Below are 26,124 nucleotides of genomic sequence, written 5' to 3'. Positions count from 1 at the left end.
TGACGTGTGTAGGATGCTCATACGTTAACCGCGCTTTCATGTAACCAGTCAGAATATATATATTCGCGTCAATGTCATGGCGCGTCAATAGTGTGTTGTGGTAGTCCTGGGTTAGTGCGGCACTCATGTCTGCTCTCTTGGCATTGGTAGTTCGAGGGTATGGAAGCTGCCGTTGAGCTTGTAAGGTGGAGTTGGAAGCTGTCTACATGCGGTTTTATCTGTCTTCGATAGTGGCGCATTAAGACATACGATTTCTCGCATTCATTCATTCATTCAGTTCTGCTATGATATAACTATTTTGATTGCCTTCCACATTCTAGTTGCGCAAAGTACACCTGCCTCCTGAACGCTCAGGGTCATGCTCTCTGTTGCAGCCGTGCCCCCCAAAAAACTGCAAGGGTTCACTGGCTGCTAAACAAAATTCTAAAGTAGCACTATTTCAGCATGCCACTGTCGAAATGGGTAGCTCAAAGATGGAAGCGTCAGGGAGGCCGTGAACTGCGCATGCTATTTATTCTATTCTTTCGCCCATGACAGATAAACTAAGGCTCGAGGCTTCCCCTAAGCAGTCAAGTAACGGATTGCAGGAGCTAAACTGAGCAATGCAGTCGCAAATAAGGCTTCAACAAGTTCACTTCAGATACCTTCAAACGTTTATAGACGTTCCAGTCGACAAAAATTTAGATGCGAAAAATTACCTGGAATTTATCTCTCCTTATCTTATTATGAAATCAAACTATATCACTACATCTGTGGATTCTAGGTGTAGATAGTTTATTAAGAACTCCGTGTTGGACTTCTTGTCGTTCGTGGTTAGAGAAGCCCATATTGCAGGTGATATTGTGCCTAATACACCAGCAATTACTGTTATTTTCCTAGTTAATTTTGTCTTTATGATACGGCCATTCTCCACGATAGCCTCTCGTCACATCGTCACAAACTTGTACGGGTAATGATCAGTGCCGTAACTCCTAATCTGCCTGCCGTGTGAGCTCAGCACCGCAAATGTGTGCCGCACTCCCTGTGCCGCATCACATTGACGATGAAAGCCTTGCTGTGAAATAAGATATATATATGAAAAGGTAGAGACCTATGGAATTTACCCACCCCGTATTTCAGTGCAGTGTTTATAGAGCGTATAATAGAATACTAGCGCTGTTTTTATTCTTTCTTGTTATTTCAGGAAGGCTGCTTCGTGACGGCAGCTTTTGTTTCCTTTTGGAAGCTCTGGAAGTTTGCGCTTTTTCATAGTCGAGAAACGATTTCGCCTTATGTTTTGCCGCGTACAACGTCGTTTCCTCGGGTGCACTGACTCATACTCATTTGTTCAAAGATTTATGTGGCTGTTAGGGAAAAGCCCTCCAAAAAGCTGTACATCGGGTGTGACATGCATGTGTGTCTGCGTGCACCGAAAGGCGTCCCGAAGAACTTTGAATTGCTCGGTCTCGGAGATACTCATCTTTTACTTGATGAGATTTAGGGATTTAATTTGAAGGTATTAGCTCACAGAAACGGGGACAAAGAAGGGAACACAAGGAAAAGCGCCTTCGTCCCCGTTTCTGTGCGCTAATACCTTCAAAAGGAATCAGTTCCAACTAGGCCTGCTCGCAGTGATGCTTTAGGGATTTCCTGGACACTCCTTTTCAGCCATATTAGATTCCGCTGACGACGCAACGGAAAGTGCGGTTTAGTCGCGAACACAATGCTACAGGGGTTCACCAGTGATGACGGAAGAACTAGTTCTTTGCACAGGCTATTTTGCACGGACAGAAGAAACAATAGTCGAATGGGCCATGACCGTAAAGGGTGAAATGTTCTAGTTCAAGGCGATTTTCGCACTTTGGTTTCATCAGATATACCCGACTGTGGCATCGTGCTAAAGCTTCGCCAACGAGAAACACGGCGGAAAGTTACTGAGCTCTTCGAAAATGCAGGGATAATAGCTAGAGCAAAATGGTAGGCTCAGATCTGGGGCTGCAAATGTGGCTGCAGCGCATCGGCTACGACGTGAACCAAGGGCTTCTCTGCATTTACTGTGACCACGTGAACTTACGCCGTGCCCACAAATTTTCGTAACTCGTGATCATAGGAGACACCGCCACCGCAGCCGAGAGCTGAACTCGTCACTTCGTGCTCAGGTGACGTACGAGATCATCAAGTATTGAGTGTTACGAATCCGAAGTGGCAAGGGGCAAGAACATTCTTCCTTGCAGTTTAAGCGGTCCACAATTTCAAAAAACGTGGCACAGCGGTAGTGTTTCTGATAGAAGCCAGAAGCGAAAACCGCAGACTGCACAGCTTTAGGTCAACTGCTAAATAAGCTACGGCGGGCTCATCTAATCCACACTATCGTTTTTTCGAACGCTTAATCTTCAACGTGTAAATTTGGAACGCCTAATCCTTACGCGCACCCCGTGTAAATTTTGCGAACATTAAAAGCTTGAAATACTAGAAAGTCCGTGGAAAAACAAATTCTGGTTATTTCTAGTTCGTCTTTACAGAACGTACATAGACATTTTGCTCGTCCGTACGCGTTAAGTAGTAGCCTGTTACATAGTTTCGGTTTCACGCCTGAGTAGGGATATGAACAGCGCGACGCTTCACTGCTACTTCGCGTCAAAACTGCAACATGTACGGGGGCATATGCAAGGACAACGACGACGACGGACTCCTCTATGACACAATGCGACGCGTTACAGCGGCGCTAACATACGTCACTCTCGCCATGCTGCGTCGCTGGGTAGCACGCAGACGGACGCTCGAGGATCCACAAAACGCACAACGGCTACCTATACTGACGGAATACACACCGTTGGAACACTCTTACGGGACGTTGCTTAAACAAACAAATGGGCCGTGGGGTGGGAAAGGGGGAGGGTAGAGTTTTAGAAAACGATATTTTTCTGCTGCTTCTCTGTGCATAGTACTTTTGAGATCTGTGTTTCGGTAATTCAATCTATTTGCTTAGCGTTCGCAGTATTATACGCGGCCTCTACAAATATTCCAGAAATTCAGTGCTTCTACCCGTAGGCTAGGCTCGCAGCGAACACTAAGAAAAATGCTGTGATGAGTAATTGTAAAACTTTATAGCCATTAGCCACGGTAAATTCTTGTCCTCTTAGAAATGCAGGGTGTCTGTCCTTGGTTGCAGTTTACTGTAAATTCTTGTCCACTTAGAAAATGCAGGGTATCTGTCCTTGGTTGCAGTTTGCTGTGCCCGCTTCTTTTCGTTCCTTATTTAGCAAGGCAAGACAGTGTCAATATAATCATCATTCTCACGTAACGCTCGAGACCGGTGCTGTTTAAACAATTTAATCTCCATCCAAAGCCTAAATTATGAGGCTTTTGTATAACCTACGTTATTTTTAAAGGAAAGAACTTCAAACTCAACAAATAAAAACAAATGCCAAGTAGTTTTAATGGGGCTGCAATCTCTAAAGATAGCCTGCGATCTCGGATTAACAGAGCTCAAGTTTGCAAACGTCATATTCGCCTTCTTAAAAAATAAAAACTACAGCTGGATCTTCCCATGTCTAGAATACAAGATCGAGGTCCTGTAGTGGGCTGCGGTTCTTCGCAACTCGGCGCACTAAGTCGAAGCAGATAATTAAATGGGATCGGTTTCGAAACCAATCCAAGATAAGAAGTTAGTTTCACCAAATAGCCTGACTTCCCTTCGCCACAGCGGTAACCTCGAGCATAATTGATAAAGAGGAGGGCAGGCTACGAGCTTTTCATTTGACCGAAATATTCGTATTGTCATTCGCACCCTTATAAGGCGCTCTCTTCCGACGCTTTGCGTTTCTTCAACCTTGCCGAAAATTAAGAGTTGCTTTGAGGATGCATTGCACATATTTTTTGCCGCTGTGGATGTCTGGGACTACCACTTTTCCCTTTGACAGAATGCAACGCATTCAATGCACGCGTTGAATCTGAATTAAAACCCCAATCGTTGCCCAGTAGATGGCAGAAAAGGAGACTGCGTGGTGTCACTTGCGGCGGAGGGTAAACCCCAAGCCTGCGAGGCACTTCGTCATGCTGTTGCTAGGGACGTTCACACAGCTACTTGGCTGCCACTGTTCCTCTTTGTTCGTTATGGGAGCGACTCCTCCGTCGTCTTAAGAGACACCAATTGAATTTACAGTGAGGCTACTGTAGCTGTCTAAACACGAGTTCTCGGCGAGAAGACGACAATTCTGCAAATTCAAAATGAATAGGCCGGAGAGAGGGAAGGGGGAAGCTGACAAGGTCCTCCAAACTTCGCCTCTTACCACAGTTGCTTATTCGGTCCTTCTCGTGTATTTTGCAATTCAGCCACAGTGCAGTTAAGACGAGCTAAAAAGCTGGCTTGCGAAATTGCGAACGACGGTTTGTAAAAATCGATTTTAGTGCGACTGCATGTTTCATGGAATTTCGCCAGCAGATATGTTTCAAAGAAAACTCAGAATTGTTGAAACAGATTCATGTTAGTAAACAAAAAAGGAAGTTTTAGTCTTGCTCAATGCCATGCTGCGCTGCCATGCGTGCCTCTGCATTTAATTCTGGTACAGTCGGTTCCGTCTGGTAGACTAAATAGAATGATGTAAAAATACTTCACAAGCAACATAAACTTCATTCCGTTTTTGCTTGCCTTTGTTTTATTGGGCCTTAATGCGCGTTTTTTTATCATCGTGCCTCTGTAATTTAATCATAAATTCCTTTCTACGAAGTACGCACACTGACTATGCACTTGTCTCCAGTTTATATCGTTGCTTCGCTTGTATCGCAGCCCCGCTTGCCATACACACTGAACCTGGACATTTTACTTAATTCCAGACCATTACTTATTGCCCCACACATTTGGCCAGGGCAATTACTTCTAAATGAAAAAAGGCAGCATCTCCACTCCCCGGATGATGGCGAGGTTGCGGAAGTACGGGACTCGAAATGACATCCAAGTTGCGCCCCGAGTGACATCCGATTTGCGCCCCGACCGTCATTCGATTTGAGCCGTGAGTTGAACCTTGATTATTCCCCAAATGAAACTGCAACTCACGGCTCAAATCGAATTTCGCTTGATTTTCGCTTGATGGTGGTGTGCGCGCGGATGGATGCAAACGGACATTGGGAGACCCTAAGGTACTCCCCACCTTTACAGGCGAGGGAGTAAGCCGTTTGACTTTGATCAGGTTCGTAGCCCAATGGGTAAGACGACTGACCCTAACTCTGTCCCATCTGGAGTAGCAAGCCTTACCGTTAGTGGGGCTGACCTCTTCGCTTTCATTAAAGGCGTTCTCTCTCTCTCTCTCTCTCTCTCTCTCTCTCTCTCTCTCTCTCTCTCTCTCTCTCTCTCTCTCTCTCTCTCTCTCTCTCTCTCTCTCCTAACTCTGTCTGGTCTACCAGACACAGGCTCGAACACTGCCGGTGCCTGTGAAATTTTTTTTGCGATTGTAAATGCTATACGCATGGACGCGGACGGACATTGTGAGGTCCGCACCTAATATAATAAAATTGAGTTGGAGATCACCGGCCTCGAGCGCTAAAGGAAAGCTCTCCTTGTCTTCAGCTAATTATAAAACTAAGGAGATGCGATGTGACGCAATACTTCACCCAAGTTTTTGATGGACGTTGCGGCTAAAACAATAAATACGGTATGACAGATTTGAAATTTACCCTGTTCTGAGCTATGTAGATTGGTCGTGTGACTATTACCTGAGAAAAAAATAACCTCATTATCAGCAATCAGGGCTTATCAAACACTCATCGATTCGTCGTCCAGACGATACCATTTTGCTGCAGCCAATACGTCGTACGAAATTGTTTATCTGACTACGCATAATTTCCCATCAAGATACTAGAATACAGTGCACTGTAAAGGAGTTATTAAATTATAATGAGGCTTTTGATGCATCCTGCCTAAAAGCTCACAAAATATTCAAAAATCTCGAAACTGCTGTCAAAATGTCTGACCCCACTTCCCACATTCTTTTCAGTTTTCGACCTACAGTATGATTAAGCGAAGCTGCCTATTCGTCTGTATTACGATCGGGATGTGAAATCCTTTAGAGTGCCTATTTTTCGACATTACGAAATGTCAGTGAAGGGCCGCATTTCGAGTGTCGGTGTTTGCAACTTGCCGGTAACGATTGCCACAAAACAGGAAAAGCAGCAGAAAATAGCATTACACTTATTGTTAAAAACATCATTCTACGTTTGCAAGCGGTAAACAGCATCAACAGTAACACGCATGCGCGAAAGACGCGCAGATGGTGCAAAAATATTGTAACGACTCGCCAAGGAAGGCTTACTACGAGGAGGGGAGAACAGTTTCTGCATGCAAGGTACGGGTGAACAACTGAACTTCACATGCACGTTTTGTACTTGTGGTGACTCTAAAGTGATCCTAAGCTTTATACGGGAGCACTCTGCTGCGGCTAACACGTTCAGACGAAGGTCACGTGACACTCACAACTTGGCTATGTACATGGACACAGAAGGTGGGGGAGCGTGACGCCGAAAGACCCCTTACGAACCCTATGTTGGCTATTAATCCCCTCGTGCGACACGAACCCACGTATGGGGCCCGCTAGAAATACGAAGTAGTTGCAAGCAAATAGTTCAAGGAAAGAATTATATTTGGCTAGAGGCCGTGAGAGGGGTGCATCTGCTATTTGAATTTTTTACCGCCAAAAGCAGTCGGAGGAGCATTCCAAAGCAGTTCTGCACCCGCGGAGCGCACTGCTCTAGATCCATTGAGAGGTTTCACCCTCCGACAGAACGACGTTGTTTAGCAGCGCTAATTCTTGGCTTTTATCGCCGAGCTTTATGAACCTGCAACACTAATTTTCAAGGCAAAAAAAAAATATAGGCTTACGAGTAAACTGGTCAACCGTGTCTGGCTTCCTTCTCTTTTTTTTTTTTGCCACGCTTACTACGATCTGCAAACTACAAATGCATTCAGTCGTTGCTACCGTCACGATACGTTCTTTATAGGTTTGGAAATCACTACAATGTTTGGTGCTTCAGAAGATTACATATCCAATACATAAGTGTTTTTGTATTATTGGTTGCAATTGGAGACGCTTATCAAAAGTCATATTCGGCTTGCTGGTGGCCCAATAAAGAGACGAGGGTCAGGTACAGACGCCATTTTCGCAGCCGAAGTTAGGGTTCTGGAAACGCAACCAGTAGACGGACCAGTCCCAAAATTTTGCCCCTACTCATCCACAAGGCTGAATGAAGGACTTCGTTGATATGAGCCAAAAAGTTGGCACAACAAAAGTTGCTTCCATAAGAATTAGCGGACCGGGAGACTGTGGATGGAAACAGAAACAGAGCAACTGCTCTAAGGAAGACGCAGCCCGGTGCTATGACCGGTTTTGGTTAGACTGGCATGGTTAACCATCATAGCTGCAAATGAAAGTTAACCCGTTGCCTCCATTCGGGCTTGCTTTACCGCTGACGTTAAAGAGTATCGATGACACGGGAGTAAGTCTGCGTTTACCACACCAACGCAATTCACGTGAGTACCTTGCTTGGTGTACTGCGGTGCATCGCCCAGGGCCTCCTCGGGCAGACTGGTTATACGTTTAACGGTAAACAGTTTGAAGGAAGAACCGATGTGCAGAAACTGGCGTCACCCAATGATGCGTGCTTACCGGCTTACACTTTGCCTAGTCTTCGCCTTCGTGCGTATAATAACTGAATACACTAAGAAGCCCCCGTTCATTGAAAGAGGAGCATCAAACAGCACGCGTCATTTACGGCGGCGGGCTTGTCATAAACGCGGTATAATCCGTAGTAATTTAACAATTGTTTCCAAACCCCGTACCGATTTATTTTGTAGGCGGAGGACGGTGATAGCAAACGCTCATCATAAAAAGACTGCATCTGTCGATTTTAAAGCATGTTTTAACCTCTCGGTGTCGTCCTCTGTGACAATACCTCTGAGGTACTAAACGTTAGGACCACAGCGCTATTCCGTTTTCAATGACAATCAAAAGTAACAGAGTCCGGTAAACTCTTCACTCTGCTAAGCTGTCCAGAAGTTAAGCTGTTTGCAGCGAGAGACAGTGCCTTATAATCCTCTCAACTGATCATTACGTTTTCTTACAGCCATGTGGCTGCATAAGGATGATTTTTTTTTACATCGCAATACATATTCTTTATTCGAAGTGCTTTTCATAGCGATGAGCGACATGGTTTTCCGCGTGAAATTATGTTGGCATCCCAAGTGCCACCGAGACCGAGCAACCAAAGTAAATCATTGTCCATTTCAGTGCACTTTTTACCAGCGCTCGGAAAGAGTATCAACAAGGTGTTATTTTCGTGTATGTAGTGCAAGCGCAAGAAAATTGGCAGCATTTTGCTTATTTGCTCTGTTTGATACGGAGACACATCTACGGGACGCATGTTTGCACAGTTGCGTTCACGATGCGTGCAAGTAAAGCCGGTGCATCTTCTACTTGTTGAACATGTAGCATTTGAAGTAATGGTCAGTTGATATTCATGAGGTCATTTCTTTCAATGAATTGGCCGCAGTCGACAAACGCTTATTCTTCCTGTTCGGAGAACTCTAAACAAATCTACTGGTTAGTTAGGAGATGGTGTTCGGTGGTGTTTGTAAAAACACCACCGAAGCGTGTAGCATGTATTTACCAATGCACGTATTTGCAAGGAAACAGTGGGCGCTCAGGAGGTAAAATTATGCGAGGTGCGTTAAGGTTTCTCTGCAACCACATTCATCCTTGCCCTAGAAGACGGGTTATGCTTAAAAGCATTTACCATTGTCCAAAGGCCTAGAATGACGCTATATCCCAACTACTGAACTCAGACCTCACGGCAGTACCGGTGTGAATACCTCCGATTCGAGTCTCTAGCAACCACAGGTCGTGTGAAGGTTGTACGTACAGACGCGATTGAAACAGCAAATAAGATACGAAATAAGTAATGATGCCGTTAAAACGCCATTAGGGATAGATCATCACATTGTGCCTACGTCTTACTACACGAGAACCTAAAAGCACGCTGCAACCCTGCTACGGTGGCCACTCTTTATCGTACTATCTGTTAGCCTTGTTACGAATTTCGTATACAATTTTACACAAGCGCGAACCTCGCGAAAGCGAGCCTGTCTGCTGACACGCTGAGCAGACTGTTCCTTGCTTGATTATACCAGGCCACATTTGCCACAACATTCATACACCTACCTTATTCTTCTTGAGCTAGTAAAGGAACCATTACGCTGGAGGGAATGGCCTGACACCATCGTCAAATTAGAGACTTCCTCGTGCCTGTATTCTGTAACTGCCAGAGGCCATCTTCACGCAAGGGGCGGACAGGACCAGACAGCCAAACTCTAAAACTCGGGAATGGTGGGACTGCGCAGCAAGAAACAAGGCGAATTTCAAACTTCGGCGATGGATATGGCGTACAAAACGCCTCAACATGCGACAAAGCTCATTCGTACAAAGGCGCGAAGCTTGGCTGGCTCAGAAGGCAGCCAGTGGCATACACTCTTGCTTCCTTCAACTAGCAAGTATACGCTCAAGGCCATTAGGGTACCTATGCACAGATTCTCTGCCCCCTTTTCCTTCTCCAAGAGTGATTTACGAACCGAGGAAGGCACTACGTACTCTCTCCGCCTCCGTCGTTCGCTTTCTAGAGTGAAACTGCGTGCGTCCCTCTTACAGCGCTAGGGCAAACTCCAGATGGGTTCGGTATCAGGTATAGATATCGCTACGCTGTCTGCCTTTCCCTGCACTGCCGAGACGGTCGTAAGTCCTCCCGTCGATCGCGCGATCGTCTCGGTCATTGCCACAGTCGTCCTCGGAGAAGTGCATTGTTGCTGCTGCCTCCGTTGTGAGCAGTGCAGCGGCTCCTGGATGGTGGTCTCGGTCGAGGATCCCGATGAAGACGTGCCGCCACCACTCGACGAGCTTCGGCGTGTCAAGGAGATCGGCGGATTCTCGGTCACGTCTGCGTCGGCTAGACAATTTTCGCTGTAGCTCCGCGAGCCGCTCGAAGACAGCTTGCGAGCTTTTGCCAAGTCGCGGCGTGCTGAACCCGCGGCCGCACCGGTGTCTTCCTTGATGGTGGGTAGGCACGGAGTGGAGGGCCAGCCCGCGATGTGGGAGGCGGACGACACCGACGCCGTGGACGTCTGCTTCTTGAGCAGCGTCGCCGCGGGGCTGTACGCTGGAGGAGGCTGCCAGAGGCACTCGTTGGAGAAGGACGTCTCCTGGAGCCTGTGGTGGTCGTCTTCGGGCTCACACTCTTCATCGAGGCTTCTCCAAGCTCCAAGTAGCCTTTGCTTGTCGTTTCCGAGGGCTGTCTGCCCGGAGAAGAAGGTGCTGTGTCGTTGCCTGGACTGCCAGAAGGCTCGCCGCTTGAGAGCGGCTCTGGACGAGCCAGATCGGAGGTGCTCGCTGGCGCCGCTGTCGGTAAATGCCGCTGGCTCACCGGATTCTTCCCCATGGTGGTTCTGCAGCACGTATTTCTGCTGTCGGTGGTACCGAGGCACATCTAGGGAGGCGAATCGGGCCAGCTTTGGCCGCGCGTCCGTTGTCCCTGCTGCTTGCCTGCTGGCCAGGCTTCGCAGGAGCCGGTCGTCCCGGAGGCTGTGTTTCCGTCGCAGGTGCCGCCTTCGACCTTCTTCCTGCGAGCTGAAGGGCGAGGGCGAGGCGGTCCTGGCGTGGTGTCTGCGAAGCTCTCCACCGAGGGTCAAATTCCTGGACAGGACTCTGCTCCACGACAGAGGCTCGTAGCTCGAGTGCCTCCGGCTGGCGGGACTCTGCTGCTCCTCCTTGACCTTCTTCTCGAACTCTTCGACCAGCATCTGCACCTCCCAGTCGTCCGAGTTGGTCGAGGTGGGAGGCCTTGGGTACGTAAGCAGAGGCGAGGTGACACTGCCCGTTCTCACCACGGGCGGGCTGAACTGAGACGCGAATTCGGGAAGCGTACTGCAGCTGCCCCCACTGCTGCTCATTCTGCCTATGCTCAGCTGGTCGATGCTGGTCGTCTTGGAATGGTCCTGGCTCGCGGGGAACTCTAGTTTCCACAGGTCCTCGGGTTTTAGTCTTGCGGCCGCCACCTGTCACCGCGAAGAACCGACATTAGTGTCAGTTAGGTGAGACTACAAATAAAAACACGAACATAAAAGACAAGAAAATAACAGCTGTAATCTATGCCCTCCGTGTTGGCTTAAAAACTATGCGCGAAATGCGATGAAAGACTGTGCACCAACCACGAACCAGGGCAAACAACGAAGAGCTGTTAGCACCAAGTTAGCACTAGTTTAGCACTATTTAGGGGCAGTTTGTTAAAGCGACATTTTAAAAACACTTCCAAGATTTAGTGATGATGAATATTTTGACCAGAAAGAAAACACGTAGGAGTCGAAAGCAGGACGTTTTTCATCGTTAGCATCAAGGGAAAAAGGTAGCACGCTCGAAGATGTGCAAAAAGAAAAGGGGGCCGGCTTAACAAACCTGGCCCACGCGAGTGACGCTGTATGCGGTTTAGCCTCACAGACGCGGTTAAATATGTCATCTTCCGCAGCAGTCCAATCTGAAAATTAAGGTTTTAATGGCGAAATGTAATTTCAGCAATACGCCATAACACCTTCCTAATGTTGAACTGCCGGACACGACTCTCTTCGTTTCAATCAGCGAGCTAACGCTGTCGCCTGAGCCCATGCTTCCCGGGCGCCACAGGAGGATTATTACCCGGGGCGCATACTGCTGTGATACAACTCCATTCTACAGCACACGCGACTCACCCGACGAGCCTTTCCTCCTCCGTGCAACGAGAGAAGAGGCGACATCCTGGCGTCAGCTACAAACAAACACCTTCCCCACACCTAGGAAGGCTACACTCCATATACCCTAAAATTCACACTTCAAACAAATGCCCTTCCTGCCCAAATGAGTATGCATCCCTTTACCGCCTTACGTGGGCCTGACCCGACATTCTGAATATTCCCCGAATACCCATCCCAACTCTTGAGCAGTGGAAAGCTGCACTGCTCCGCTCGGACCTGGAAGATCAGCGACAGCTGGTATGACGGGCCAAGAGTGCAGCCAGAGCTACAGGGCCCTGGAATAGGGGCACCTACCCCCCTTAAGCAAACGAAACCCTTTCGTAAACAGCGTAAAATAAAGTTTTCATCTTCCTCCTCCTCTCCCTCCCACACAATGCCAGAGAAATTTTTGGCCTGGCTTCTTTGTTCCGTAGCATTGGTTGAGGTTGGTCTGTGCACCGCGCATTGTGCCTGCAAGCTCCCAAAGCCGAGGATGACCGCTCACATGCGTACATAGCTCTCATCACGCGGCCGCATAAATAGAGTTGACTGGTTGTTTTGTAGCCTTGAAGGTTAAGCCCCACAACTGCGGCGACTAAACTGTATCAATTACTAATAAAAATTTCCCAAAACATATGTTATTGCCTTAGGAAACATGATAACGAGCATTATAGCCAGCATTTCCCAAACTTTATAACTCTGCTCGCACAAATAAGGCTCCAATCTAGAACGCCTTTTCATTCTCGCTATCGCTTCCTAAAAATCAAGGCCCAACAATGTTGGAGAACTGGCTAAAGCGGAAAGGCTATACGACGAGAATTCCACTCACTTGATTAGAGTTGTGTAACTTTAGAATGTGTTTAATTCAGAGGCATGCATCGAGATCGACTGGTAACACTGTAAGACAGGTATTAGTTTGTACAGCCGCAAAAACTATTGTCATTAGTAGGAGAATATAAGGTAGCCACCACAGGTGGGTTCACCTCACTGTTCATTATGGCACTTGCAAGTGAACTGCTAAACTGCGATTTTTTGTCCACTTATTAAGCTGTAAGCCAGAAAAAGCATGCCATTAATGTACCACAATATTGAAGTTGCTGTGGCTTTGAAAAAACCTCTCGCTACTTTTGCGAACGCCTAGAATGCGCTGGTGTCGTGCGGAGGAAGGCCTCCATCCTTGCCGTATCGTCTTTGCGATCAAAACTAGAACTTTAACCGCCATCGTAATCGAGTTTGTAGGTGTGGTCCTTCAAAACATTCTTCAAAGAATTTTGACACGAAGCAATCAGTATGATTGCACTGAAAAGCTCCACGAGCACACTCTTGGTGTTCCGAATTTGTTCCTCGTACGATGAACCCCTCCAGTTTAAGGCTCTCTGTAAAAACTTGGATGACGATTGAGTGTTCCATCCGAGATCACCAGACAACATTGCGACGACAAAGATACAGCATGGTGGCGTTATGGTAGCATTGCGTTATGATTGCGACAATATTGCTAATGTTACCGTAATATGCAGTTTAGAACCTTCCTGGAACCAATGGCGATCCCCAGTGTCTTCCTTTGTGACACGTGGTTCATCTACGTGGTTGAACCGGCCGTTTGCCAAAGGCCAACAAAGGAAATATTTCTGAGTACTCCCTGCACTTACTTTTTAGGAGCCTGGTTTAAAAACGGTGAGTAATCATGCTTTATTCCAGCCAGGGCATTTATAATCGACGAAGACGGACCGCCTTGTGACTCCCCGAATTCTTACACCACGGTCCTACTCTGAATGCAATCTCAGTCTGGTGAGCTAACACTCCGTCATGGAATGCAGCAGACCTATCGGAGGCGGTATCGCACGCCAGCTTTCAACCCCAAGTAAGTTCTTATTACGAATTCCTGACAGCAACAAATGCCGTTGCTTTTTACATCACACTGGAAACTGACGACGTGTGCTTAAGGGAAAGCCAAGTGAATGCCCAGTTATGGAAGGCCGTTTTCCACGCGCGTTGTATTCCTGAGCAAGGGACACTTTGCTCAAGAGGCTCACGGATATCAAGTGCCTTTAAACATGCTCCGTCAGTCATTTAACAAAGTTTTCAAGTTAGTTCCTCCCAAAAGGAAACCAAGATACGACGGAAATGCAGTTGCACTTAGGCTCGGCCTCAATATGGTGGTTGGCCAATATGGTTCACCAAGCTGCTGAATCATCATTTTTTCTTTCAGCGTAGCGTGGCACAGCCCAGAAGAAACAGCACAGCGCTGTCTGTCCATTGCTCTGTTGTGTTATTTCGCGCTTTAGGATATACCCTCTACCATTTCAGCTCCCCCGACCGAGCAAGAGAAGAGAGGGGAACGGTAGATCTCCGGTCCCCGAGTGGCAACCGCGCCACATACCCCGCACAGGGCGGAGTCGGAGGCCGTGGCGAGTGACGATAGCGAGGGCTCATGCCACGACGCGCTGTGTGGCGTGCGGTGGTTGAGAAGGTGCCGGTGGTGCGAGGAGCGCGCGTTCGGGACGCTGGTTCGGGGCCACGAGTACAGGACAGGCCGGGCTCCTGCTTCCCTGCGTGCTGAGCAGGCGTGCTCGGGGGGTGGTGGTGGTGCCACGGGGCCAGCGCCCAGGAGGCGTCGGGCCTGGCCCTCCTCATCCTCGTCCTCGTCCTCCTCGAGGAGGGGATCGGCTCGTGCACTATCCACGGACTCGTTCTGTGAGGACGGGGAGGGAGGCAGGGCGGGGCACGGGGCAGGCTACTCACTATACCACTCTTGCTTCTCTCCGTCTGGTCCTAAGGCCGAGTTCGAGCAGCGTTCTCATTTGTGAGCATTATGGCAGCGATGTGGATAACTGTGGTTTGGTAGGTAGTCGACTCGGGTTCCCTTGGCATGGTCCTTGTGGGGAACAGTACTGATGTTTTGGGCTAAAAGGCCTGAGAGGGTGGCTATGCCGTAGTGTATCCTACAATCCCTGCTGAGGGTGTTTTTGCACTGTCGTGCCCGTTGAATTCTTCATGAGGGCATGCGCCATACGCCCGCAGCTAATATCGGAGCAAGGCCTAATGGCGGTCACGTGAGAGGCCATCGGATGGAGTAGGCAGTCGTCCACGGACAAGGCCGTACTCGATACCCTAAAGCGGGAGACAACCGATTTTTGTGGAGTGCATGTCGTCTATCTCATATGAAAGCCAGCGTTTTGTATACTGGGGTAACCACAACGAATTTCTGATAAAGTGGCGGAAAAAATTTTAATTTTGAACTAAAATTTCTGAAGTTCGAAAGGTGGTGACACTTAGTGTCTAAACGTGACACTACGTTACGTGTCCAAAAAACTCCGCCGATTTCAACGCGTGATTCAAAAACCGCATGACGGAATAGGAAAGGTTGCACATTACTGTTATTTCAGCCGGGGACAAGTTCTTAAATACTTTTTTTTAATCTCACGTGCAGTCAAAAGTGTGTTTCCATACGGCTCACTGCCACGGTTGCCAGCATTCCTTTTGGCGGGACACGTACGGCAGGTAGATCTAAAAATTCCGATTTTAAACGCTCTAGGGCGACAGCAGCAAAACTGTTTCGGTTTAAGGTGTCTTAAGTAATGTTCTTTCATTTGGGATAAAAAAATATACTCGCAAAACTCGGTTGTCTGACCAACCACGCCATATTGGTGGGAAACAAAACCTGAATAATTTCATCGCGGGGAATCGGAAATAGGCGACTCACCGGCCTTTTCCTCGCTGGGTCCTTATGACGTCACAGCGACTTGATTGTGTGATTGCCGGTTACCGACCAAAGCCACTGCCAAGTAACGTGTCTGTGAAATTGTAATGGTGGCTCTAGTTCAGGTTGATCTCGTCGCTTTAATACGAAAGAGCGGTTGATTTATAACTCGGTCTTCAGTATTTCCCCGATGATGTCGCTGCTGAAATAGTGTATTGCGAAATTTGAGCTTTCCTCTCTTTTTTGTTAAGACCCGTCTCTTGGGACCGGAATTGAGTTGAGTGAGAGACCACGTTGTCATTTTTAAATTAAACAAAGTTTATTTTGTTTTCATGGCGCCTTTAACATGACAAGCTTTGCGGATGCTATGGTCGCAGTGGAATGTTGCTCCTTTGAGCAAACAGCTGATTTCATGGCGTTATTCCCAACTAGCCCTTTCGATAGAGTAGAAAAATGCTTTCGCCGGAGTGCCTCCGGGGTGGGTGGCAAAGCTTGAATCCCGGCAAGATTTAATCACTTATTTTGTAGTTTTAGGATTACAATAGCAGTAATAGTTTGGGACCATTGCAGTTTCCTTCCTTAACTACGCTAAGCAGAGATATCAAAGATGGCGCCCGTCGGTTCAGCTCGTTCCCTCAGGTTTGGCCCTCGAAGGCGAGATTCGCCATCGTTAAGCGCACTGAAAACAGAGTGGACTAAGTTACACCCGGCTTGGGATTGTAGGATGCTCTACGTGGGGGCGAGGGGGTGTCAAAATGCGTGATGTCGACTGTGGTATGATGCATTTGTCAGTGCAGTGCGTCGTGCATTTTTATGTTTGCCTATACAGTTTTGCTATATGCATGCATTTGCGGTGAGAGTTCTTCGACGGATAAAATTATTGAAGTTACGTGTCGCAAGACTAGATTTGGTGGCACCGTATTTTATAGATCAACAGTGCATCAGGTATGAAGAACGCTCACAGCAGATTGTTGTTCAAATTACTTCCGGTAATACTAAGGGACGTCGTGTCAGTCAGGACATTGTGGATCACACTATGAAACCAGAACTACGACTCACGGGAAAGGAAGTGCACCGAGCCATGCGTTTGTTTAAAATTGGGTCATGCACTCAAATTTAGCGTACATTTCATGGCGTGTATTTAGTCTTCGTTTAGCATCTCAAGAGATCGTAGAAAAATAATAACCACAAGATGATTTAGGAACAATGTTTTAGCGCGTGAAAAATCCTAGGCGCTGCAGTGGTTTACGTAACTCTTCAACTAGAAATTATCCATCCAAGAATTACACAATCCCGTATAGCATGTAATAACAGCTACATAAAACAAATTCGCTGAAAACGGTAAAACACAAAACAAAATATAAATCCAGTTAGTGCGGAATCAAGGCGACATAGCCTTAAAAAAGCAAGAAAAAGTATACGAAAGAATATATAATTTGGTCATGGGAACCGATCTTACCGTCAACATGAGGTCATCTTCGTCTGACCAAGATAAACTTGTGTCGCTTAAGCTGCTTACTTCTTCTAGGTAGCTGAGCTCTTGCTCTCTGCGACATAGTTCCTGTTCCTGGAAGTTGGAATTTGCGTCAAACAGCAAAATATATCAGGTACAAACTTAAACACTGATTTGAATCTAACACTGGCCAAAAGTGACTAGTGCATCGGGAGCCGTATTCAACAATTTCAGGGCTTCAGCGAGCCTTTGGCATGCCCTAGTACTCACTTTTATCAGAAGCTTCCTTTGAAGATCACATATCACAGCATCCTTTCTCTTCAGATCATCTTCCAGCAGGGATATTTTCGAACGCAGTTCATCTTGGGTCTCATGCTAGAGAGGGGGATAAGAAAGCATTTACTGGGTATGGCTCATGTTACCGAATATCGTATACATTTTTTCAATTGAAAGAGAAATGCTACAGGGAAGTGGATGGTTCTGCGGCAGTAATTATCAGATTACGTCATACCTGTCATTTCAATCCCAATTGCAAAGCTGCACAAGCTCCGCTGCTTGACCCATGAGCAGTTCTAATATTACCTAGTTACGCACTACCCCACAGATGTTTCCAGGTTATAAACATGTGCCCTTGTGATACGCGATGATCAATTACTAGAAACGTATGCACGCTAATAAATGTTCCTCGTTAAGGCCTCCATTTCGAAGAATGCGTCAGCTAACACAAAACTTGTTTGTTTCAGCTGTTGGGCTGACTATCTAGCTACGCTGCAAGCCGAGTATACCGAGACATAGAATTGTTGTAGTGCGCCACGTACCAGGTACGTCTTGAAGGCGATCTTGATGTGCTTCATGGCGGCGGCAACGTACTGTTCGATGCCATCCTCCTGGGTGAGAAGTTCCGACACTAGGCACTGCTCGAGACCATTTTCAGGTGATGGTCTTTCAATTATAACTTTACGAATTCTATTTCTTGGCGGCCCGCCATTGCCTTGAGGTTGAATCCCCGTAGTTCGGAATGGTGGCGCTGGTGGCTGCGGAAGGTGGTGCGACGCCGCGTCCGTAGAATCAAGCTCGACGGCCCCCGTCCTTTGCAATAGGCTGCGTCTTGCCGCGTGTCCTTCCATCGTATTCTTGCTCCAGAGCCTGCTGCGGAACGACTGGTGCGACAAAGTCGTCGTCGTTGTCGTAGCCGCGGCTGTCGTGGCAACTAGCCTCGCCGCGACGTCCTGGTAAACGTGCTGCGGTGGCTGATGCTGGACTGGTAAATGTGGAACTTCCTTCTGCGTGTCCAGGCTCCCAGAGTCCGCTGAACTGTGCTGGGACTCTTCTAGCGTGCCGAGTCCTCCCCGGGGCTGATCCCTAACAGTGCTTCCCTGAGAGGCCAGGACTGTCGAATTGGTCGATGTTGGCAAAACGGGTGACGTCGTTTGTTGTGCGGCGACATCGCTTCCCCTCCTGCCAGGAACTCCTCCTCCACCGGAGGTTAGTGTTGTCTTCCGTTCAAGTGGATCAGGCGTGGGGCTGGGGCTTCGGAAAACTTCGTCTTCTAGCTCAAACTTGGGCGACAGCATTGTCCTCGACATTCCTTTGGTGCCCGCTTCGGCGCCCACCGGCTCTGTCCGCGAGGGTGGCCGCACGGGCGACGATTCTTCTGCGGGGTTTAGAGAAAGCGTGTCAGGACGCGGAGGCGAAAGCTTTGCGGACTTAACACTACTATTTGAGGCACTTGGCTTCTCCGCTGCCGGTGCCGCAGTGGCGGTGGCGTTGGTCTGATGCTTGGTCTCTTTCTCCTTTTTGTCCTCCATGGCTTTTAGCAGGAGTACCCTCTTGAGTAGAGGGATGTTTTGGTTTGCGACTGCCTCGGCCGCAGGGTCGTTGGCCGGAGGCGGGTGCACATGAAGCGTGACTGGTGTCGATCCTTGCTTTGAGAGCGAGTCCGACCCAGGCTTGAGCCTGTGCAGCGCATCGGCGAGGGACTTGCGAGGTGTGGGCGCCTTGTCCATTGGTGACTTGCTAGACGCATCTGAGATGGAAGAAGAAATGCTTCCTTGCAGCCGCGATAGCCTGCGGCGCTCGAGTAGGCTGGAGTGCGCCGTGGGTTCGAGGCGCGACTGAGCACGGTCTTGCTGTTGAGAAGTGGGTTCTCGGAAGTGTACGTTGCTTCCCGTGGAAGAGGAGACGGATCTGGAAGTGTCGGCTGCCGACTTGGATGCTGCTGCTTTCTCTGCCTCTCGTAGCATCTTAATGCGTGTGAGAAGCGGCAGCCCGGCGCCGATTGGCTGCGCCCCGAGGGTGGTGCTGGTGTTTTCCTGGTTGGGTGTTGCTGCTGATGAAAGGGACGATCCGGCCCTTTTCATTGCACCGGGCCTCCTGGCGAGCTCGGCCAGCTCCTCTTCGCCCTTAATGCACGAAATGCTGGTCACAAGACCTGCAACAGCGGAGATTAAGCGACAGAAATGCAGTGGACGCTTGTGTTAATTGAGAAAGCTGAACCTTCAGCAGCTATGCTAACAAAAAAATTTGGGACTTCAAGAAACAGGCGGCTGGGTTTTTTTCCTAAACGTTACTCACGCGTACAACTGTCGAAAACGAACCAACGAGTCTATATTCGCCCAGTCAAGTGCCCGCCATTGTGTACCTTGCCACCAGCGAAACATAATGACTGGCCGTCGAATCATCGAGACACCGAACGTTCAGAAATATTTTCGAAAGAAGGGATGCAATGCGAAGTTTTTATTTGCAGGAGTTAAGGAATAAGCGCTAATGCGATGAAGCAGCCCTTGAATTGTAACAGCCGCCATAGTTTTTTGTGGATCATTTACCTAGAGCGCTGGTGATTCTCGTCGTTCTGAAAAAAAAAAAAATCTCTGCACATGGCAGGTTTTGTTAGTTATTTCCCTCAAAAACAAGGCAGCGCCAGGGAAAAAGCGAACCCATGACCACTTCTGACACATCAGGACGCTTTTACAGGCCGTGCCAACATTTCTAGTCTTCCTCACACTGCTAAGGGAGCACTGAGTGAGTTGTATTTTATAATTACCATACCAGATTACAGTCTCGAATTCCTAGGCGATGTTATAAATTTTCTTCGGTTGACTAGCACGCATTTGGTTAGTGAGCAAAGATAGTTCGAAAATGCAGTTTCCCTCGCACCCCTCCCCCCACCCGATTTGCTGGCGTTGATTATGACGTCAGCAAGCCGCACAGGGCATATGTCTGCACTCTACGGCCATCCCGTTGATCGTCATGACTAAAATTTCCTTGAGTGACAAATTGACGCCGCTAAGAAAGCGAATTCGGAGGATTACAGCCCCATGCTTACCATTTGACTAAAAAGTTATTTCAGTCTATGAGGCGGACGCTGCGCAATGCAGAACGCCATGCTTTCATTGCGTGATGCCACAGCGCAAACGAAACTTTTGATCCAAATCGGAAGCTCGGCATCGTCATTCGATGAAATTTTACTGTTGTCTACATAGTCTGGTCAAATGAGTACTTTGTGGCGGTGGTGCACTTTAGGCGTGTCCAAGAGTGCAGCAAGTTTAACCGGCACAATACCTGCGTTAGTAAGCCGAAAGCTGGTATTATTTTCCCATAATTTCCTAAAGTGTTACAAAGCTGACGGGTTAAACGCAAATAGGGAAAGTTGAGATAGCATGGAAAAAAAACATTGCAAACTAGTGTGACGGAATTACCGTATTCGGCGCGGCGGCCGCTTTGGGGGCCTGGTGTTATCTCTTAAGTTGCCCATTAGGGTTAGCGTAAGGCCCTCTACTTCCGCCGAATGATCGAGTAATGTCTTGCGTGGGTTAAACTACACCATTCAACTGCCAATAAGATTCCAGCAACTTCGCTTCAGTCTTACTTTATGTGAGGATGCTTAATTTTAGTGGTAAAAAAAGTTACCCCTACGAGTGATGACGAAACAGGAAATTGATATGACGCAGGGATATTGGATATACCAAAGACACGTGCTCACCTTTTAGCGCTGGTCCACTTTGCGAATCTTGGCGGCTTTGAAATCGCCTGCAAGGGAAATTTAGATGAAACATAGGGCCTCAACCCCTGCTTACTCTTTGAATGCAGATGTTCGAAAACCATCAACCAGTGGGCAATCATATTATCGCAGAGAAAGATATAACTAGTTTCCGCGACACTGTTACCTTAATTTGACCTCTTTTTGTTAACCGAATCACGGGTTAAACAAAAGAGCAGTTGCGATGAGCGGAGTGTCAAATTATTTCAATTCGTCGATGACCGGATGACCTCCCTATTCCCCTGTTAATCGCAGTGCAGAACAGGCAACAAATGCGACCACTCATCCGCTTTCGCAGCGGGTAACGTTAGACGATTGCTTCGGAACTGAGCCGTTGCCAGAGAGGATTGCATAACCTCTCTCAGCGGAGTTATGAGTTATTGGGTTTTATCATCTCGGAACACGGCCTCTGGTTGTATACCGGGTTCGATGTCACAATGTGTCTGCACTGCATTTGGCTAGGATATTTTTGCGACGGAGCTGGTCCTGTCTCCTCGTTTCACGCCCACCCCGTGGGATTCTCGGAGCCGACATGTGTGTACAGCTTGACAAATTCCGCGAAATAATAGCGTGGACTCGTGGACGACAACCGTATCACCATCCTTACCCCAGATTGCGAGCGCGACACGCTATCCCTCAACCACCGCTTCAGCTGGCTGTACGTAGCGGTCAGTTGATTTAAGTTGGCTGTTACGTGTCGTGGCCGTATAGATAGGAGCATAGTACGAGTGATGGGCAAGCTTTATGCTTACAACAAATATGAGGAATCATATTGGGTGTACACATAAGAGTACGGTACTGTAGAGAGCACCGAGAGCAAGAACCGTAAGTGACGTCACATGATGAAGAATGTCGGCACCCGTCATGTCGCTCACACGTCGGTTTTAAGTGTACGCCACCTATGGGTGAGCCACCCGTAAGCTTTCCATATAAAGCGAAGTAATTGTCCGGGATACGTCTCGTGCAACAGCAGCATCGAAACAACCACCCATTGTGAGCCAAGGAGGCCATACTTACAAGGCATCGAGTTCTCCTAATCAACAGCTTCGCTGCCAATCATTTCATCTGCGCTCAGTTACACTAAAGATCGTTAAGTCTGGAGTGTTGTTACCATTACTTCATTCATTTTTAGAGTTTATGTATTTTTCGTGTTTTCCCGTTCTCATTGTACCGTTTGTCCATCATTGCGTAAGAAAAAATAACTTCGCGCGCTTTTTTTAGGTCTCCCGTCCTTCACGCTGTTCAGGATGTTTCGTAACGACTACAGCCAAATATACCATCTTAGCTGCAAGAAACACGCAAACATCTCTCCAGTGGCATCGCGCTCTTGCGCAAACCTAATGGAGCGTCTATACTTAGAGGTCCTTTAAGCCCTGAAAATGTAAAGCATCAATACTTTTGAAAGGTACCAAGAACATGCCGCCGAGATTAGTAACTTATATTTACAGGAACACATTCAAAATGGGCTAAATACGACTGGCCAACTTAGCGCTTTACGTACCATCGCAACGCAAGTGGAAAATGGTGAAAAAGAAAGACAGACAGCGAAGTTGTTTAGCTCACCTTAGCAACTTATGTAGGGACTTCGTGACCGGTGTCGACGGTGTCACTGCCTCACTGTCGTCTTGATGGTCATCTAGCGAGGACATGGCGGGGTCTAGCTCCAACTGGATATCAGGTGGTTTCTGGGTGCTGAAAAACAAAGAAGGCTAGTTAGACGAAACAACGCCACCCATTTCATTACTGGAAGCTACAACTGACTACGCCGCATTGTTCCCCTGGTATTTTTATCATTCTTTATGAGGCATGGGTGGAGTCGCTGACCAGCTCCGAACTATCAGACGTGACGATTGGGGAAAAGGGCATACATGGACAGAAAGACCAGGCATTCCTGACTTTGGAGGTCTCGTACCTGGCGGGCGCCCCTACACGAGTACCTCGACTCCTAGCAATGAAGCTTATTCCTATCGTCATCGCCATCATTGTGCGCACTTTGTCAAACCAGCAACCGAACTAACGCATACTGACAACTTATGATGTCTTTCCGCATTCGTGCGATATGTGCACTAAGCAAGCTAACAAAAATAGGTACCGAAACGGATAAGGATGGTATGGTGAATAAATTATACAAAGGTGCCCCATTTGTTATACAGGCGATGCAACTCGCACTAACCTGTTTCTAACGCTGAGATTACCTCTAGCTCTCAGCTTCCCCTTATTCTAGAAATGACACCTTTTTTGTAATGTGCACACTACTATTATATACAAGAAAAATAAAAACAAAGAGAGTTGATCTTTCCACGAGATAGAAGTAGTATGCATGATATATGAGCATGTACTATCGTGATAAATTGAAATACGAACAACGGTGCGCGTGGTTTTCAGTACATGCTGCGCTCCCTGGCGACGAGCCGTGTATGCACAGCAGGCATACGGTTGGGAAAGCCCTCTGGCAAATTATTATTACTGTGCAGGCGCAGCCCCTAGCTTAGAATTCGGATCACATACTAAAAACCACGCGCACAGTTGGTCGTATTTTAATTTGTCACGAGAGTACATACAAGCCTGCGCTAAAGAAACGATCAAGCAAACAAACAACCTGGCATTTCTACAGGTTTTCCCGTTCAATTTAATCCCATCGCCATCTAATTTAGTCCAGGCGCCAGCTAAGTTAATCCAAGCGCCATCTAATTTAATCCGAACGCAATCTAATTTAATCCAAGTGCCAGCGAATTTAATCAAAGTGCCAACCAATTAAATCCGGTAACCTACCAAATTATTCCAGCTGTCAGAAGGTTGTTCAGGAGAGTTTTGTGCGATATTAAACGCAGCTTTGCGGACTTTGTTACGTGTGGTGTGGTCAAAACGTGGTGTGTCTTAATCCATTATATGCAAAATATCTTACGCGCACAGCTTTATGGACGTTTACTAACACGCGCAGACCAGGAGAGAGGTCTTGTTTAATCTGTTGGTGCCGTAGGCTGATCGTCTGCAAGATCATCAGAAGTATCGTCTGCGTATTGAGACGTCAGCAGACTTGCCCAGAGTTACTGGATATAGGAGTTGCGAAACTCCCTATAGGCCCCATTTATCAAAAAGTGGCCATGAGATTGGTCCACAGCTTTGGATCTTGTTTTACAGTGGCGCCATCTTTTGGTGACAAAATAAACTATACAACTTGCTTCGCCCCTCGACGACCTGGGCGAAAAATGGTATTTCAGTGCTTACGTAAATTTGTTAGCCAAAGGAGCCAATGTGTTGAACTATGCAAGTGTTTTATATACATACGGGGCAAAAGTAGTAAACAGAAATGCAACCATGGGGTCAACCGTCGCTTACGCACTGTCGTCTGCTGCGCGTCCTCTTCGGTCTTCGGGCCACAAAAAAATAAATAAGTCTCTTCGACAGCTTTATGCCACCTGAAACTGATTATTTAGAGCCGCTTGATCGGCTGCTGGATTATTTTTGGCATACAATGAGCTGTAGGCCAAAATATAACTCCGAATTAGGTACTTCAGTTCGGACCTATGTTGTGCCGGAGTGCCCGCACAAGCGCTAATCGATCGAGGCAGATGCACGGACGCAGAAACAATCACCACCTAAAAACCGGAGTTAAGATAGTAATGAATAACTTAAGAAAGCACAAGAATGAAGAATTAGGCACTTTAAACAAAATTTAACCTTAAATTGTCAGTTTGAATAATTATTTTGTTTTTTGGATAGTGCATGCGGCGGCCGCAGTGGCGCCACGGTACGCACGATCCAAAGTAGGGGGGGGGGGGTCCAGGCGCGGGACGTTTTTTAATGCGGAGTTTTGCAACTGCCTACATCGAAGAGCTCGGGACTTGCCAGCGTATTGTTACGGGGGCAGACGATATTATATTTTGGAAATAATACTTAATACAACATAAAAGCATTCATTGCGGGAAAATCGGAATGCAAAGGACATTTAAGTAATGTGTTTTGTCAAAGGAACTTCAGAAGGCATTGTTACGCGAGGAGCAGACGATACTTCTTACGTGAGTAGAGCTCTTCGATGTAGGCAGTTGCGAAACTCCGCCTCAAAAAACAGCCCGCACCTGGACCCCCCCTTCTTTGGATCGTGCGTACGGTGGCGCCACTGCGGCTGCCGCACGCACTATCCAAAAAACAAGCTAATTATTCGAACTGAAAATGTAACGTTAAATTTTGTGTTAAAGTGCATAATTGTTTATTTTGTGCTTTCATAAGTTATTCATTGCTATAGTAACTCCGGTTTTTAGGTTGCGATTGTTTCTGCGTCCGCGCAACTGCGTCGACCAATTAGAGCTTGTGCGGTCATTCCGGCACAACATAGGTCCGACCTGAAGTACTAAATTAGCAGTTATCGCTTGGCCTACAACACATTGTATGCCAAAAATAATCTAGTAGCCGATCAAGCGGCTCTAATTAATCAGTTTAAGCTTGCATAAAGCCGTCGAAGCGACTTGTTTATTTTTTTTTTTTTTGCCGCCAGAAGGCCGAAGAGGACGCGCAGCCGACGACAGTGCGCAAGCGACGGTTGCCCCATGGTCGCATTTCTTTTTACTGCTTTTGCTTCGTATGCATATATGATATAAAGCACTTGCGTATTTGAACACATTGGGATCCTTTGGCACAACAAATTTACGTAAGCACTGAAATACCATTTTTCGCCCAGGTCGTCGAGCGGCGAAGCAAGTTGTATAGTTTATTTTGCCACCAACAGATGGCACCACTGTAAAACAAGATCGAAAACAGTGCAGCAATCGTAGGGCCACTGTTTGATGCATGGGGCCTATGGGGAGTTTCGCAACTCCTATTGGCGGTGAGATGTTTGAGTGGCGCCCCCTGGCTCTGACGTCGGCTTAGGGACTCGCGCCGCTGTCGTCTGCTACACTCCGCTTGTGAGGGGCAGCAGTGCCTGTGCTAGAAATCGCCCGCTTTGTTGCTGTAGTGAGTTAAAAAGCGTATTTCTAGTGACTCAGTTATTTTGCCTGCTTCTGACGCACCTGAATAATTTGAAGCTGTATCCCCCACAAGTTTGCAACACACCAAGAGATAGGGAACATCTTTCTTCAGAGTATCGGTCAGAAGATCGTGTGTAACTCGTCCTTTCTTGCTTATTCGCGAGGATCAGAGATCAGAGCTTCTCG

General features: G+C 47.5%; 1 protein-coding gene across 1 annotated transcript in view; it reads right to left on the bottom strand.

Annotated features, from left to right (window-relative positions):
* Positions 1–3,963: 3,963 nt before the first annotated feature.
* The window catches only part of LOC144144862 (uncharacterized), a 665,482-nt gene continuing 643,321 nt past the window's right edge, over positions 3,964–26,124 (bottom strand). The window contains exons 16-22 of the mRNA XM_077676352.1: positions 22,535–22,663; positions 20,915–20,961; positions 17,751–19,363; positions 17,203–17,307; positions 16,939–17,046; positions 14,160–14,471; positions 3,964–11,071 (exon numbers count right to left, since the gene is read on the bottom strand). Of these exons, the coding sequence (XP_077532478.1) occupies positions 9,674–11,071; positions 14,160–14,471; positions 16,939–17,046; positions 17,203–17,307; positions 17,751–19,363; positions 20,915–20,961; positions 22,535–22,663 (3,712 nt within the window). The 3' untranslated portion in view covers positions 3,964–9,673. The remainder of the gene's footprint in view (positions 11,072–14,159; positions 14,472–16,938; positions 17,047–17,202; positions 17,308–17,750; positions 19,364–20,914; positions 20,962–22,534; positions 22,664–26,124) is intronic.

Source organism: Haemaphysalis longicornis, unplaced genomic scaffold (genome assembly GCF_048455015.1).
Source record: "Haemaphysalis longicornis isolate Haplotype H1 unplaced genomic scaffold, Haemaphysalis longicornis Haplotype H1 scaffold_7, whole genome shotgun sequence".
NCBI lineage: Eukaryota > Metazoa > Arthropoda > Arachnida > Ixodida > Ixodidae > Haemaphysalis > Haemaphysalis longicornis.
This window is presented reverse-complemented; position numbering and strand designations above follow the sequence as displayed.